This window comes from Lycorma delicatula, chromosome 2, assembly GCF_047948215.1.
Source record: "Lycorma delicatula isolate Av1 chromosome 2, ASM4794821v1, whole genome shotgun sequence".
NCBI classification, from domain to species: Eukaryota; Metazoa; Arthropoda; class Insecta; order Hemiptera; family Fulgoridae; genus Lycorma; species Lycorma delicatula.
Window position 1 is genome coordinate 183526357 of NC_134456.1, and position 18644 is coordinate 183545000.

General features: G+C 28.2%; 1 protein-coding gene across 1 annotated transcript in view; it reads right to left on the minus strand.

Moving 5' to 3' along the window:
- LOC142320009 (uncharacterized) overlaps positions 1-18644 on the minus strand; it is a 56266-nt gene that overhangs the window by 976 nt on the left and 36646 nt on the right. Inside the window, exons 8-11 of the mRNA XM_075357690.1 lie at positions 17485-17589; positions 12664-12806; positions 7071-7179; positions 3325-3419 (exon numbers count right to left, since the gene is read on the minus strand). Coding sequence (XP_075213805.1) covers positions 3325-3419; positions 7071-7179; positions 12664-12806; positions 17485-17589 — 452 coding nt within the window. The remainder of the gene's footprint in view (positions 1-3324; positions 3420-7070; positions 7180-12663; positions 12807-17484; positions 17590-18644) is intronic.

Here is an 18644-nt window from a genome sequence, read left to right on the forward strand (position 1 = left end):
TGAGGTCATCTTCAAACCCTTGGCAAAAGGTATCTTCTAAGCCTTGTTCTTGCCTCAGTCAGGATGCCATTGATGTTAATGGCACATATGACATTCCAATCAGAGAGAATAGCCTCCATGTGCATCAACTCATATTTAGAGCATTCGTACAAAACAAGTATGAAAAATAATTTTCTGAGTTTTGAAGATCTACATAAGATTTCCAGTTGAAACCACAACAAAAAAATCTGACTTTCTACTAGCAATAAGAATTGGATTTACAATAAATTGACCAGTAGCTCTACCAACAATTACAAAATCAACTTTATTGTTCAATAAGGATTTTTCACAACTTTTTAAGGTTGTTACAGTTATTAGCTAAAAATAAAATTAAAAAGCATACAAGGAAATTGCATCCAAAATATTCTTAACTTCTTTTTATCCATTCTTTATGCCTTTCAATTTCCATAATAGTTCAGTCTGTTGTTCCAGATGATTTTATATACATACTTTTTTTTAATACCATCCCAAATTTCTGATTCTGAATAAAGTCAAGAGTTAAATCTAAACCTATAACTATCTAAAATACCAGTTATTATGGGATGAAAGTAATTATTCTTCAATGAAATATATATATTTTTTTAATTTTTACTAATGGAATGGAGTAAAAATGCATAATGAAAGTACTTCACTTAAGAAGAGTCAATTAACAATGTATTATTTTATATGTATTATTTATTGTATATGAATCCGTAGTTCAGGTCATTGAAAGGACAAGCAGTGTTTAATACCAATAGTGATTGTTTTATTAACAGAAAGGGAGAGTCATAGAATGAAACACCAAACTCTATGACTGAATGGTAACATTTTTGTCTTCTATCTCGACACCTGTAAGGGAAGACACCCTGTGATGATTCTGGTCATCATATCACCCCTAAGTTCAATATTTTTCTTAATTTTTTTACTGCATGAACATAAAGTAAGAAAAATATCTATTTCCCAATAAGAACTCAGACAGAGGCTGCTGAAATATGTTTCCTTAGAAGATTAGGAAGGGATTATAAAAAAATTGTCTAAAAAAACTAAAACATTTGTTAAGAGTTGAATGTGGACTAGCAGTATGATAAGATAAAGTGATGTTAAAGGAAATTGATAAGCCATTTAGATCAGATGGATGACATCATTTTATTTTTAATAGTCTAGCAACAAAGAGTAAGGTTTCATGGGATGAAACAGGTCATAAGATCAAACCCTAAAAAAATAAAAAAGGTATTTTAAGAGGTTAACAACTAATGTCAATTCACAATACAGAACAGGTCCTGCCTAATTTTTCTGAGAATAAAGTGCTATTTTAAGGTTATCCGTTTTTACTGATACAAAATATCAGTAAACCATCTAACTCTAACACTCAGAAATTAGAATGGGAAACAGTCCTCCAACTTTCATAACTATTTCTATACTGGTTATGCTGTCTTTCAGTTGTAAACAACAGATTCTTCTCAGCCATTAAGCCTTATTACTGAATTTCAAAAAGGACACAACCCCTTTGTTTGACGTGAAGTTATTACAAAAATATTAATGTTAATAAAATACTTATACAACACTATTCAAATTATCTTTAATAACTTTACAATAGATGTTCAAAATGATTTCCTGTGATCCCAATGCAGGTTCATACATGTTTCATAACATTTAGAGCCACTTTTCGTAATGTTTGAAATCACACTTTCAATGTTAGCCTTCAATTCGTCAAGTGTATGAGGATTGTTTTTAAAAACTACATTTTTTAAATACTCCTGAAGGAAAAGGCCTGCTGGTGTAAGATCTGGGGATCTTGGAGGCCATAACCCTTTTGCTATCAAATGATGGCCAAAAACTTTCTTAACATTTCCAGCATTTCATTAGCAGTATGGCATGTTGTGTTATCCTGGTGGAACCAATATTCTTGTTCGTATAAATCTAATATGGCAATAAACAGTTTGATTAAGTTGCAATAACCCACATTATCAATAGATTTGACAAAAAATAAAGGTCCTGTTACACGACACCAAGAGATTGCACACCAAACACCAATTTTACATGCATGTAATGGTCATTCATGAAATGCGTGAGAATTTTCAGTGCTCCATATTGGACAATTTTGGCTGTTAATATAGCCATAGAAGTGAAACCATGATTCAAAATTTCAAAACTGTTGTCATCAACAAGAGAATGAAACCAATGACAATACTATAAATGTTTTTCGTGGTCTACTTCTTTTAGTTCTTAAATGACAGTGACGTGATAAGCAGGCAATAGTAATTTTTTAGTAGCTCAGAAAGCTATAGATATTGAAATCCCAGCCTGTGAAGATAACTTTCTGATGAATTTCTGGGTGAGCGAGTCAAATGCTCTTTCACAACCTCCAGAACTTCTATTATTAAGATTGACGATCGACCTGTGTTTTTCAAAATCATGTACACTCCCAGTCTCATGAAATTTATTAATCAAATGCAATACTGTCGACTTATTAGGAACTGAAGAACTGGGAAATTTTAAATGAAACTCACTTTTATTCGTTGTAGATTTATACGCGTAATAAATCTCAAAAATAAACACATATTTGTCCTTGGAAAACAACATAATTATCACAATGGAGACGAATTTATACTGGTATAGCATTAGTGCATAAGAAGGACATTTCAACTAATAGAAGCTACTAACCTTCAGTGTAGTGTTGCCAACTGATATGTAGGGAGAAATAAAATTTACCTTTGTGTGACTTCTAAATCTTAGGGTTGCATCCTTTTTGTAACACCAGTTAGCTTTCATTGCCATTTACACTATTAAACTATTGTTGAAAACACTACTAGGTCTACTTCATCTGGTCACATAAGTAGCTATATTCAGCTGTTAAAAAAGAATTTTGTAAAATTATAATTTTGTTTACTTCACATAATATTTTTATTTATTTACTTTAACATAGGCTTATGTACAATAACTGCTGTCATAACAGGCAAAAGATGTTCTTAAAAAAAATTTAAAGGGCAGATTGTACTTAAAAATCATGTCATTTCAACTTTTTATTGAAGTCTTTACTTTTAAGTGAAAAAATTATTCTTATATCTTTTTATAGATATTTGGATTCATCTGGAAGAAAGTTCTATCATGAATTTTTCATGATAGAATGAACTTTCATTCTGATAATAGTGGCTCTCAAAATAATCATGAACAAATGTATAGAGCAACCTTTCATTATCATATCAGTTAAAATAAAGCTACATATGAAATATAAAATAAAAACAACTAATAATAGTCAAAACTAAAATATCTACAATTAAAGTGACCTAATGTACTAAAGATTACTTTTATTCTTTCAGACTTAATCATTGGTTCTTTTTCAACATCTCTTTGAACAGCTTGATGAGTAAAAAATAATGATTTTGCTTTTTTGATTGAACCTGCAAATGAAAAAAAATATTGCAGATTACTGAATTTCAAAAAAAAATTCAACATTTAAAAAATCCTGTGAACATATTAGATGTAGAGTGTATAAAAAAAGATCACCCAGTATTTATATAGTGTTTATTTAATAAAATTACAAGAAAAAGGATGTTAAGATGTTATAAACATAAGGCTTGGAGACATGTTTTTAAAATAGAAATTTATATGTCTAGAACACATTTAACTATTTTAATGAAATTTAGCATTCGTTTTTGAAAATCTATTCTTAACAAAATGAATAAAACATAAAAGAATTTATGTTGATTAATTTCAAAATGGTGGCAATCGTAATTTTTTAACTTCATGATAGCTCAAGAACTACTAGAATTCAGTATTTTTTATCTGGCCAAAAGTTTAAGAGTTTCATAGAGAACAAAATGACACTTATTTTTTTTTTCAAATGAACTTCAAATAGCTGACTTACAAGGCAAAATATTGCGATCTATCTATTCTTAAATTACAAAATATTTTCAATTTTTATCTCCTCCAATGTTTGACGATAATGTTAACACCACTCAATTACTTGATACTACTCAAATTTGACTAAATTGGTAATATTTGACAAAAACAATTTACACAATAAAAATCTAATTATTACTAAAAAACAAAATTAATAGTGAAAAAAATTAAATGTAGAGCTTTCAAAAATGTCATTTTTCACATCAACAAATCAATCATTGTCTTAAAAAATTCCATTCAGCCAGTCTGATCATTAAAACTCATGTGTTCAAATATTCCAGGTATTATTCTATAGTTTGTTGATGACAATTAATAATCCTAACTCTCAATCTGGAATGCTTGGTGTGGCATTCACCATTCTCTTCAAATATCCCAATATATATAAATTCAATAGTTTTAAATATAGAGAGACCAGGAAAGTGGATTACCCATTTTTTAAGAAAATAATTGCTCAGGAATGGTCTGACATTAATTGATAAATGTGCACAAGCACCATTGTGCATGAATCAGATATATATATATATATATATATAACTGGTTCATGCAGAACTTTATGAAAATTCAAATAACTTATCAACATAAATGAAATTATTTTATAATCTAGGAATAAACTCACAGCAACATTTTGCATAATAAAACCGTTGTTCGAAGAACAGTTTGAAAAAAGGACGTCATTTGTTCACAATAAATGTTTAAAATTTTAAGTAAATATACAATTACATACCACAATTAATGCAAGTAGTTCTTAAGCAAACATGGAGTGAAAAATTAATATTAAAAAAATTAATATTTTTTGAATAAAATATTAAATTTTAATATTAAAACAGAATTTTGGTCAGTAAAATGACCAAAATAGCATTTTGATCATTTTGAGAATAACAACATAGATTCCCTATGTTTATATATTTTGTAGAGAATATTGATTTAATAAAAATACCAAATTTCAATAAAATAACACATTCTGTTCTACACATGTAATTTTTTTTTAAAAAGGTAAAATGGAAAACAGATGGTAAAAAAGTGTTTCCATACATTTACTTATAGGAACTTTTTCTACTACATATAACATGTTTTCTTTCTACAATAATCTTATGTTAAAATGTGATGTAGTATTTAATCTACAACTCATTTTATTATGAAGTTTCTTTATCAAAACTTTTGACTATACTTTTTTTTTAATAACTTATAAAATAGAATTTGAAAATTGTAAAAATTTATATAAACTAAGTTTAAAATGAATGTTACTTTAAATAATTTACAATAAAATTTATTTTAAATGTACCTAAAAATACAATAAAAACCTAGCTGAAGCAAAATGTAATTATCCTTGTTTTCATTTTAAACTTTCTATTGGTAAATTATATTAAAATTTCATCCATCAGTGAGAGAATGTTTTTATAATCATAAATGGGAAATTAATTATTTTTAAACTTACTTATTTTGGTGATTTTCTACCATCATTTGTTTGAAATTGCTAATTAGCAATTTTGCTTTTGATTATGGTCATTCAAGTTCCCAAGTATTAATAAATATATTCATATGTATTAAATTAAACAAGTATATGCAAGAAGTTTATCTTTAGAAGCCTAAGTAATAGGCTAATGATAGTTAGTACTATCATAACTTTACATAGTTAGTACTAATGATTTTTTACCATTTGATATGTCTAAAGCAAAGGACATCAAAACTCTACATTTTTATGAAGATTCTTTTTTCTTTTTTTGCTGTTGTGATTCTCTGGTCAAATTTGTCTTTTCTTTTCTGTGAATGGTATACAAGACAGAAAGTATTGTCCTAATAAATGAATTAGTATTTCCTCAGATGAAAGTCTCCTACCAATGAAATTTAGCAATAAATGCCAGTCTGTATAATTTTAAAGCACTTTATTCTGGTTTAAAATGCAGAATCATAGCATTTCTTATTGAAAGGTCAAGGATAAACTGAAAATCTTTTTTATAATATTTCAGAGATGTTCCTCCAATTTGTAGTAAAGATAATTACATATTTGTCTAAGCAAGACACTTCCACTTCTCAGTTTTAAAATTTTTATGATGTAGAAGACTTCTTTTGAATTTGATTATGTTACATGCAATAGTTTTTTTTCTCTAACATACTTCTAATAGCCGAGGACTAACGTACTAGATTTCTATAAATAATTTGCAATCATTTTCAAAATATAGTTTAAATTAGTTTCATCTATTTTTGGTAGGCCATATTCAAGCTGATGCAGTTTCATATCAAAATTACAAATGTTGTTTGATTCTAAAAGAGTTTTACATACATGAAACACAAACTAAAAACTGTTTCACAGTAAACAAAGCAAACCATGCTACTGTACACCTTCACACAAATGGGTAGCATGTAAGACAATGGAGCAGAATCGTCAAGGTGAGAAAAACAGATGCAGAAACTAGTTCAAAATATTTTAAAAAGATGATGTCGACCTGAGACTGTACAAGACTACACTTCATTTACATTCATACATATCATCTTCATTCATTCTCTGAAGTAATATCTTATGATGATTGCGGAAGCTAAACAGAAAAGGAGAGAGAGTATAATGTAATGTACAAGAAAAGCAAACTGTGCAGAAACAGGGAAGATTCTCGAGCAGTACACTTGGCTTACAGCTATAACTATGTTCTTGCTCCTAAAGTTAAAACGTAACTTTAGAACCCTTATAAAGGGAAAGATTCATATAACAAGAATGTATTGCCACTATTAAATACACATTAAAAATATTTTTATTTAATTCATATTTACATTAATGTTAATAAAAAAAAAATACTTACCAACATAAAAATTATTGACACAAAACAGAGAAATTAATATAAAGAAAATTTATGAGTGGATTTGAAAAGCATATTCCTTGAAAACATGTTTCTTAAAATAAAATGTCAGCACCTACATAACATATGATAACAATATAATATATTATAACAATAATTACATATGATCCTGAATTTCTATGCATTGCAGGGTGTTATAAAACACAACTTTATAGTTGGAAACCAACAGTATGAATATTCTGTACAGGTTTTACATTAATTTTACATTATGGTCTATTATAAAAATAAAATAATTTATGATAATATAGAAATAGATGAAATTCTGAAACAAAAAAAAAATCTCAAGAAAATAATAATCACCTTTATAAGATATGAAATTATTGTAGCAACAGTTTAATAACAGAACAACTGTAATAAAAAATAGAATCCAAAATACCCATTTTGTTCCAGCTATGCTCTGGTAGTCCAGCTGTTAAAAAAATAAAAATATCTTAATAAAAGTTTTAATAATAATCTGATAATGAAGATATTTAGCAAACATATAAGTATAAAAAACACACAGAAGAAAATTAAACTTTTCAAAGAAGCAATTTACATTTAAGATTTAGTTATCAAAGTTCACTTATTACAGTATGTGTGTAAAAGTTTTTACATAAGTATGAATTATGAACACTGCACAAGAAGAGGTTCAAAAACTCAATCTAGTCCACCTTAACCACATAATAATAAAATTTTTAATTTTCCTGTTCTTTGTTTAATTTTTTTATTTTCTAAGGTTGGATTATATTATAGAAAATTTTGTACAATTAGAGAAAAGTTTTGTTAGAAAAAAATATTTTATTTAAATATAATTATATGTACTATTAAATTTACTGTACTGAGTGCATGAAAAGTCATGATATAAAAAAAGTTGAGGTTAAACCTAAAAAAATCTTTAAATCATAAGTGTTTTATGAAATTACAACTCAATGGAACTCAGCATATTATATGATCCAAAGGATGCTGTCTAACTTTACTTAAAAATGATCATCTTATGTGTCAGTTGACTAAAGTCACATAACTAGTGAATAGCTCACCGGGTTGGTCTAGTGGTGAACTTGTAATCGTAAATCAGCTGATTTTGAAGTCAAGAGTTCTAAGGTTCAAATCCTAGTTACTCTATATGGATTTGAATACTAGATCATGGATACCGCTATTCTTTGGTGGTTGGGTTTCACTTAACCACACATCTCAGGAATGGTTGACCTGAGATTGTACAAGAATACACTTCATTTACATTCATACATATCATCCTCATTCATCCTCTGAAGTAATACTTTACGATGTTCTGGAGACTAAACAGAAAAAGAAAAGTAACTAGTGAATTACCTATTTATCTTTCTTTGGCGACTGCAAGCCTACGTCGAATTACAGCTATTTTCTTATGGTAAGAAAGTTATGTTGTAGCGAATGAAAATATTCCAAGCCTGAATGGAACCCAAACCCAGAACTTTCTGGATAAAAGACAGAGATGCTACCATTGCACTGCAGAGTTAGGTATTTATGTGAAGGGTTAAAATCATCTGCACTAATTACAGGGAAAAAAGACTAGAGAGCTATATAACCGATAGATGATAGTTTTAACTCATGGATTTTTTCACTTTGTAGACATTTTCAAATTAATTACTTTATGAATATTATGGTTATAATTTACAGGTTAAGAATCAATACCTCAAAACATAAAATATAATAAATAGCAGTTTTTTTTTTGGTTTACTTGACCCAAGGTTCTAATGTTTGGATTTTCAGATCCAATGGATACCAACAAAATATAAAAACATTTAAGAGAATCGCTATCACTTCTGAGAACAAAAAAAAACTACAGATACTGTACAAACCACAGACACTACAGATATCCAAAAATAATGGAACTTCTGGAACAGTTAAAATGTAGTGGTACTTAGAGAAGATAAAGAAGTTTTAGAATTTATTAGAAATAGATTCTACAGGATTGTGCCAGTTTCCTATGAGAGAATTTTAAAAATCACTACTGATATTGTCTTTATCTAAATTCAAAAATTGTTTTCAGATAATAGGAACTAAAGGGTGGGAGAAAAGCAGCAAGTTCAAATTAGATCCACTATGCTGATTCATAAACCATTTCTAGCATAATACTCCCATCAGGAATAATAGACTGGAAAAAAGAATATAAGTCATACAAAAACTAAGAAATTATTAAATCTTTATTAATTTTTATCTAAGAAATCTTAGATAAGATCTGTAGGATTCTTACTCATTTAAGAATTCTTAAATGAATTGTTACTGAAATGAAATATCACTGTCTCAAATGACAGTAAAATGATTGCATCTTCAACTCTCATGTCTTGGCTGCTAACAGATCTTGTGTATAATATAGGGCATATACACAGTAATAGGGAATTTCTTGAGAAGGAAAGAGTAAAACATTTCAAGGGGGAGTAAAACAGAAACTGAATTTAAATCTAATCATATATCGCAATGCTCACAATTATGAATCTTGAATTTAGAGACAAAAGCAGATTCCAGGAAATGGAGATAAGAATTCTATAGAAACCAAAACTAAGGACTGAGGATCAAAAATAAGAGATTAAAATCATGAATTTCACTGTAAGGTGCAACGAGCAAGCCAATATCTGTGGTGGAGTGGTAGTGTCTCAGCCTTTTATCTGGAGATCCTGGGTTCAAATTCCATTCAGTTTGGCATTTTTCATATGATACAAAATTCCATTTCCATATCCCAGCACAAGGTTCAAGCTTATGTGGCAATATCATCAAGAAAAAAAATTATTGATATAGAAATGTAATTTAGGAGATAAAGTACTTGAAATAACATTTAACCTTTTAAGATAAATAAATAATTTGAATCTGAGGGATTGGATATTTGAATAGGATGAAGAATGAAAGGCAAAGTAAGGATTGAAGGAAGGAGATTAAAAGGAAGACCTAGAGCAAGATGGAGGATGAATAATGTCAGAGTGAAAAGGATTGACTTCAGCCAAGGCTAAGAAAAACAGAACTCAATGGTGAGCTCTTTGCAAGACCTCTACATCCAGAAGGTAGAAAATGTAGACAAAGTAAATAAAAAAGAGAATATTTGCTCTGCTGCATAACATGGTTGACTGGAGGTGTGTCACAGACATATGTGAGTTAACTAATATGCAAGTTATCTGTAAGTGAATTTAGGTATAATATACATGTTTCATGTGTATGCTTAATAGTTTGTTTAAGCCTGAAATGATAAAATAACACATTCAATAAGATACATAATGCCTAACAAATTTGAATACTTTTGATTCAATTTTTGCCTAAAATTTTTCTTTATAAATTATACTTGATGTTACCAATAACCTGTTGGGTTAGTCTAGTGGTTAAACTTATCATCACAAAATCAGTTCATTTTTGAAGTTCAGAGTTCTAAGCTTCGAGTCTAAGGACTCGAAGCTTAGTCCAGTTAGCAAGTCCAGTTGCTTTTATATATGGATTTATATGCTAGACTGTGGATACCAATGTTCTTTGGTGATTGGGTTTTCAATTAAACACACATCTTAGGAGTGATCGACCTGAGTATGCTCCAGACTACATGTTTACTGGTAAATTTATATATAACACTACATCTGCAGTTATGTCAGGTCTGGCAAGACAGTAGTGGTAATTCCATTTGCTTATACACACATACCTAGACCTGGCTGGAAAACTGGTTAGAGAAAACAAACAAACTTGATGTTACTAAAAAACAGATATGTTAGGTAGACACTAAATCAGATTTAGATGAATACAATACATTCAATCTGATTAACAAAAGAGGGGTTGAAAATGCACTGCAAAGAATAGAAATTAAGTTAGGGATAAGTTATGAAAAGCTGACTTCTCTGTGATGTGTTATTTGGAAAATTAAATGACTGATGGATATTTGTGCTAATTTAGCTTGAGTGTGACTGGCTACCATCATGAGAAATGCAATCAGTCCAGCTGGTACAAATGGGCCTAACCATCTAGCTAGAGTATTCTTCGTGTTTTAAAATTAGTTGGTGGTTAACATGACTAAGGTAGTGAGATATTAAAGTAATAATCAAAGTAAACTGTGTATTACATTACTGCTATGATTCCACCTGTTAAAGCAATGTTTAATAAAATTATTTTATTTTTATAGCATTTGTATATTGAACCTGTATGTTAAATAGCTGTACTATAAAGAACTGCAGTAACAGATCAAATGTAAAATAATTATTTCACATCAGAATTAAAGAAAATATATCAGAATATACCTGGAGGTGAAAATATATCTGGCAAAGAGCTTACAGGATGGATGAGAGAAGAAATATGAATATATACACAATTTTAAGTGAAAAAATAACTTTTGGTTATATTCAAAATAAAAATCAAATATTCAAAGAAATTGTGGGGAAGAAAAAAGCTTTGCCTGGGAAATGAAATAACTTACATCTACAAGAAAGTACTTGGAATGATGGTAATGGAGGAAAAAAGATCTAAATTGATGAAGTTACAACAAATTTGTCAGTTTGCCATAAATAAAGAGCTGAACTCTTTAGTAAAAAATAAATGTTTAAAAAAAAATTAACTATAAAGAATAAAGGGAAAGGCAAAGCATTAATAATTTATGAATAATTTTTTTTGTGCATGATTTCTTTAATGTTTTTAAAACATACTTATATTTTTTTTTAAATAATTTTAGAAAACTTGTGTTTATGTTTTTCAGTAAAAAAGTCATATAACATACTGAATCCCTTTTATATTAGGGTAAAAATAACTACACAGAATCTTTTTTCCTGTTTGATTACAAATCATCTATGTTAAGTTCATGAATTCCGTAACTGTTTATAATTATATATATATATATATTACTTACATATATCAATCATAAAATATGTATTTCAGTTATTGAAACACTTTTCTGGGTAGTAATAAAATGGACCTTCTTGAAGTATCCAGTTTAATTTATCATCATTACTCTAATTAACTGTATATTTTTAAAAAACAGAAATAATTAAATTTTAATGTCAAACAAACAATGAATCATGGATATGACTTAGAGGAAAGCACCTTTAATGTTGAAAAGATTCTTTTAAATGTGCACGTCATATATTTACTAATGCTGAATTTTATGTTCATTTGTTTATGCTTCTATCAATGCTGGCTCATGATTTTTTACAGAAATAAAAATCAATGTTCTTTTATTATCATTTCTTCATAAAAAGGAATCTCGATTCATGAATGCCACTGCCTTATTTTAATAAAGGAGTATTTCAAAAAAATATTTTGTTATAAAAGGTGAGATACCAAAATACGTAAACAAAATACTGGTAGTCTAAATCATTCCAATACACTGTATTATTGTTCATGTAAACATAATTTGAATTTAAAGAAATAAAGCAAATTAATATTTTTTAATGTGTAAAATAATTCATATCATGAATTATTATAATCTATTCATATTATAAATTAACATAACATATTATGAGGATGCAAGATTCAAGACTTCTGAAACAACTAGAACAGTACAATCTCAACTCGAAAAACACCAATACAGGATCCAGATCGATCAGAGAATAAGAGAGGATCTTAAGGGAATTAACCTTATACTAGAAGACACCACAGATAAGATAAAATTAAATAAGAAAATCAAGAATGGAAATACTCATTTCACACTCACAAGAAAAAAACTCACAACACAAACATTTTCAACACTGGAAAAGTCACAAAGATCGGAACGTATGAATAAGTACTGGGAGGACATCAAGGTCCAAACAGTTCCATTGAAGAGAGTTGGGTAATAGACTAACTAAAGCTTTTTATGTGGTCATAAAAGATAATAATAATAAAATAATTCTGATTATCAGAATATATGTTCTATTCATAATTTGCTTGTAATAATTAATTGAATATATGACAAAAGTTGTACTTAAATTAAACAAACCGCAAGGTATCGGCAACCAGGAACAAATGCACTTGGACATTTGATACAAGATTCAGATCCACGTTTTGGTTGGTAATCACCATATGAACAAGGATGACAATAAGCACTTTTATCTTTGCTGTATTTGTTAACACCACACATAGCTGTAATTAAAAGAAAGTAAAGAACAAATGTTAAAACAATATTCTAATATATCATATATTTTTCATGTTTAATTATTTCAAATATAATTCAAAGTTAATTCTACATAAATTAGTAAAAACAGGATCATATTAGCTTTAGTTACATTTGCCATGACCTGGAGAGGGACATTGATAAGATAAAAATCTAGAAAACCTTCATATCATAACTAACATCTTCAGTACTAATCTTTACTTTTGACAAAGAATTTGATTTATACATTTGTAAATATAACATGTCAAATAAGATGACTCTATTTCATTTTTAAAACCTTAATTCTTTGTTAGAGCACTTTTCTAACAACAATACATGTTTGTTAGTGCAAAACATATCAAGGTATTTGTATGAGGACTACTGTGGTTGATTTAAAAGGTTTTAGTTATGAAGCAATTGATGATTTATTACTTCAGGTTTTTCTATCCAAGAAAAAGAACTTTAGTGTAAAGAACTTTATATTATAGCGGTAATAAGGTGTTGGTAGATGTAAAATAATGCATAAAATACAATGATAGTGCTGTTAAAACAAGTGACCTGAATGTCTACATTTTTCTATTTTTTTTTTTTAATTTTTAAATAATATGACCACATATTATATACCACTAGAAACTTGATTTATAGTTTCCAGCTGTGAAAATACCATTGTATAATTATTTTCAGTTTTAGATTTGTAAAAAATGCAAATACAGGTAAAATGGCCAGCAATCTGTAACATGCAACTAAATTGCATGTTGGATGAACTATATTAAAACTTTATAATTAGTTACTGTAATTATTTTTCAGGTTTTAAATATATATCAGTAGATATATACATTTTTCAGAAAAACAATATATTGACGCTAGTGACATCTCACAGAAGCTTCAGAATTAAAGACATTATTTTTGTTTATTAGTATCATCAAATTTATAAATACTTCAGTTTACTACATTCAATAACATTTTAATTTTTTCTAAAGAATGAAAAAAATATTTAAAATTCTCACCCTGTCAACCAGTTAAAAACTCAAAATCTATTTTATTCACATTATTAAATAAATTTTAAAACCTACTAATATTACAAATGTAAGTGTAATGCATGTATTAATAATAACAGTATACATTAAAAAAGGATTGAAAGGAAAGAAAAGTCGAAGTCGAGTTGAATTTCAGAATGAATAGTTACTGGCATTTCTATGCTCATAAGAAAAGTAAATCAAATAATTTAATTTTTGTTCTGGCAGCTGTTTAGATCAATTTATTTCTTTATAAACAAAATATGCAAATTAAAAGATAATATGAAAAATGAACATATGAATGATGAGTATTATGAGAAATATTTCATATTCGATGCAACCATAGTCTACTCCACCTACTATCAAAACGTTTAACAAACATGGTTAATATAAGACCATAAATGTTAACTTAGAATAACTACAATAATAATTCTGAAAAAGTGAAAATCATTTAACAAGACAAATAGTTAACTTTTTTTATCAACCTGAATTTTTTTTTTAATTTCCAAAGAATTTGGAAATTGCTACTGCACTTAGTCATGTTTATATACATATGTACAGTCACTACCAAGTAACAGCGAGCTTGGAGTGGCAATGATTACTACTCAATGTAAAAATATGTTGTTCTTCGCTCTTAGTAATCCCTCTTACCAAATAATTGTTCTATTTTTAACAAATGAATGCACCAATTTTGAAGTGAAATACAGTCAACTAATTCTGTAGCTTACTGTACATTGTAAAATGTAATAACAGATGACAAAATATTATCTATTACTAATTACACAGTAAATATTGTGATAGATGGTTATTACTGTAATTTTAATTACTGGAAAATTATCTGTTTAATCCCTCAGCTAGAATGCTTTCCTTGCTGACATCGATATGTTCAGTGCAATTGTCACTATTATCACTGTCGCTACATAAAGAGACAATAAAAGATTCTGTCAGAGAATCTGTTAACGATTCTTGGCTCCAGTACTCACTCACCTTCGATTTTTTTAACATTTTCACAGTAAGGTTTCCAGTGTTTATCACTCATCAAATTCATTTTATCTTCACACAGTTTCTGCACTTCTGATATCTTAAACATTGTGTTATGGCTTGCAACATGTTGTTTTACCTCTGACCATACCATCTTGATTGTTTTTAAATCAGGATGTTAAGGTGGAAGCTGCAGAACTTGATGCCATTCAACCTGTTTATCAGTTTTCAATTACCGAATCCCCCATTGTGTATTTTCAGAAACTTTTGAAGATGGTCAAAGAATTAATGTAAATTGTCCAAAATCAGTTATTTAATTTACTAAAGGATGGGTGGTGTTGATCGATTTGACCACAACGTTTAAGATGTCAGAAGTGCATGTATAATCGTATAAAAAATTCACAGTTTAGATAAGATGAGTAAAGTTTTTTATTAGCAGTTATGTATTTTACTTAATATTTTTAATTTAATTAATTATTGTAGTACTGAAAACACATTCTTTTGCTGTAAGTGCATCAAAAGGGTGGATTTCCGGCTTTAGTTAACCTTGAAAATATACCCAAAAACCCCTGTTTTTTTGCCTTCTGGTTTCCTGTTCTTTTGGTTCTTGTAAACTGATTTGCTTGAAAATCAGTAGGATTCAATTCCCTACAGGTTTACATCACCTCAGTGTGTTTTGTCAAAATCAGATAAGATTTGCGTCCGATAAAGCGGATGAAAAAATCTTACACTTACATATGTATATAATATTGCAGAATTGTGTTCAGGAGACTCCAAGACATAATTAAAATTTGATCCCCCTTCAAAATCTGACTGGGCCCAGTAGTGACCTCTAAAAATGCTTTGGAAATCCACTAAAAAAATAATACAGAGACTGGCAAAAAACCGGATAGTTTTGAAATGATCACAGATCAGAAATATGTGCAAGAATAAATTTTATTAACAGATTTTAAACATAATTTCTTGCCATTATTAATTATACCATTTAAATTCTAAAGTTTATTTTGTTTTAAAAATTATGTCTGATAAGTGACGACCACCAATCTGCACTTTAACTTTGCAACCAAGATGCATAGAGAGAAGAAAAAAAATGAAAGTTTCACTACTCTACTCTTTTGACAGTATACATAAGATTTCAAAAATCATCAAATTAAAACGAAATCTGTGAGAAGAAATGTTTTAAAAATTTGAAAGTTTTTCTTTGTATTTGATCAAACACATGGGGGAACAAGATTTTTTCAGAAGCTGCATTAAAATCATTTAAAAGCTTCAGAGTTTAGCTTTAATTTCCTTTTTTTTATGTCACTGTATGATTTTTCTGAACTGAAATATTCCACTTTAAAGAGAAAAGGCCACTTTTGTCTTTAATGCTGCATGTCTTCTGATCCAAGTAACTTATTGATACAAATAAATATGAAAATTAAAGGGTTAATGTAAGTGTAATTATTCAATTGAAAGCTTTGTTTTAATTATTGTATTATGTTGAGAAAATGCTATCACTACTGTTGTTATATAACTATAACAATTATAATTTTTTTGAAAGCAATTTTAATAAAAATACTTCGAAATATGATTAATGTGCATTTTAATTGCTCTCATTTAAAATGTAAGCTTCAACTCAGAAACAGGATATGCTACATTTAAAAAGAATAACTGCAATTGCTGTTTTTAAGAGCGCATCTTAAAAACAGCAATAGTAATTATTATTTTTAACAGATGGTAAGTTTAAACATCTTGGGGGGTGCTAGAAAGTTTTTGATTCTCGATGTGGGTGATGGGAAAAAATGTACGAATTAAAACGATTGGAAACATGTATTTTTACTTATGATGTTTTCTTCCTAGCAGTATTTTGTTAAATGAGTTTAATTTTTATAGCAACTGATAGTATTTAGAAGTTATAACTATGAATTTAATTAGTCAATTTTAATTTTCACATTTAATATCATTAAATTTAGCACCCTGCTTATTTATCATTAAAAAATTTGATTTTGTGTTGAAATATACTTTATTTTTAGTGTCCTACTGTTTTGTCGTTGCAGTTTTGTATATCATGATATTTTGAGAAATACATATAACTTATGATCAGAAAGGTATATATTATAAATAGAGAACAAGAAACAACAATATCATGATATTTGGAGAAACACATATAAATCATTATTAGAAAGGTATACAATATAAATAGAGAACAAGAAAATAAATTATTACTGTACTATATTACCAATCTTGTAAGGTCCAGTACTGGTGTGTTGATTGTCATTTAGGGGTTAATTGCAGATATAATTTTTCTGTTGTAACTCGTATAAAAATCATTTAACAGTAGTATAAAAAATACTTATTTTATAGTAGTATAAAAATACTTAGTTATTTTTCTTAAAGAATGTGAGATATTTTAATTTTTTCATTATTAAAAAACCTAATTTTTTGGAATTCACCTAAAAAATGTTAAATTTTTTGAAAAAAAAATTACTTTTAATTTTAATTGGCAACAACATACTTTTATTCATTCAAAAGGAAACTGTATCCACCATATGAATTCATAAAATGGAAAAAACATTAGCAATAAGATAAAGATACCAAACAAATGTCCACAACTGCATATTTTGTAATATGAACAAAATAAAATCTGATAGAAATATAGAAAAGAACATAGAAGTTTAGTTCTACTTACCACACAACTGCTTCCTCAGTTCAAACCCTGCTTCACAATCTAGTGAGAACATTCTAGATATAGACTTCACATCAGGTGTGATATTTACCTTTTTACTGGTCTCCACTATTTTCATACAAATTTAAAATGGAAATAGTATAATTAAAAAAGTAATGTAAGAACAGTTAAAGTACACGTGCGCGCGCGCACACACACACACACACAACACACACTATATAATATATTAAATGAAATGAAATATACATTATTAATATTAAATGAAAAAACCCACCAAAACACAGTAAAGAGTTAAGTTAAACTACTATAATAATTCCAAGAGTCGATTTAACTGGATCTCACATCTTCAGTTGGCATTTAATTCTATAATTTCATTAAAATAAATTGTTTTTATAATTTGTGAATTTTTAGTTTATTTTAATAAATATATTTATTACAATTTATTCTAATGTAATTATAGAATCAAATACAAACTGAAGGTGCAGGATCCTATGAAAATTGATTCTTGGAATTAATACAGTACATTCGGAAAGTCCCTGTGCAATGTGCTTTAGAATTATATGGTGCACTCTGATCTTTTGGAGTTAGGCTGGTTACCCTGTAGCTTTGCTGGGCTTTGTTCAGTATTAAAGTTGCTCAGTGTTGTTGAGTTGTGATTGAACGTGCTTCATTTTGTGTTCTTTTGTTTATTGGAATCAATTGTTGCAAGAAACATAATGATTCTTTTGGTAGAGGAACATATTTTTCTCGTTGAACACATCTTTCATGAAAGTGACAAGAATAGACTGATTCAGTGAAAAGTATAAGTTTTCTGAAAAGTTTCCAAATACTCCTGTTCATCACTGCAATGCAGTTCGAACTCTTATCAAAATATTTTGAGCAACAGGCTCTGTTGTAGATTCTGATCGAAATGAAAGACCATCTACAGTAAACGAACAGAAGCTGCTTGATATTTTGGGTGCTGTGGCAAAACGTTGGTGTGTAAGGTAGCACAGCAACAAGATATCAGACTTGCTACTGCATATAAAGCTGTAAAAAAATAACTGAAAAATTTCTCCTAAAAAGTAAAGAGGGAAAATGATTGGATTAAGTACATAGGTCACTATTACTAAAAATGTTTCAATTTAAAAATTACAAAAAAATTATTTTTTTTTACAAATCAT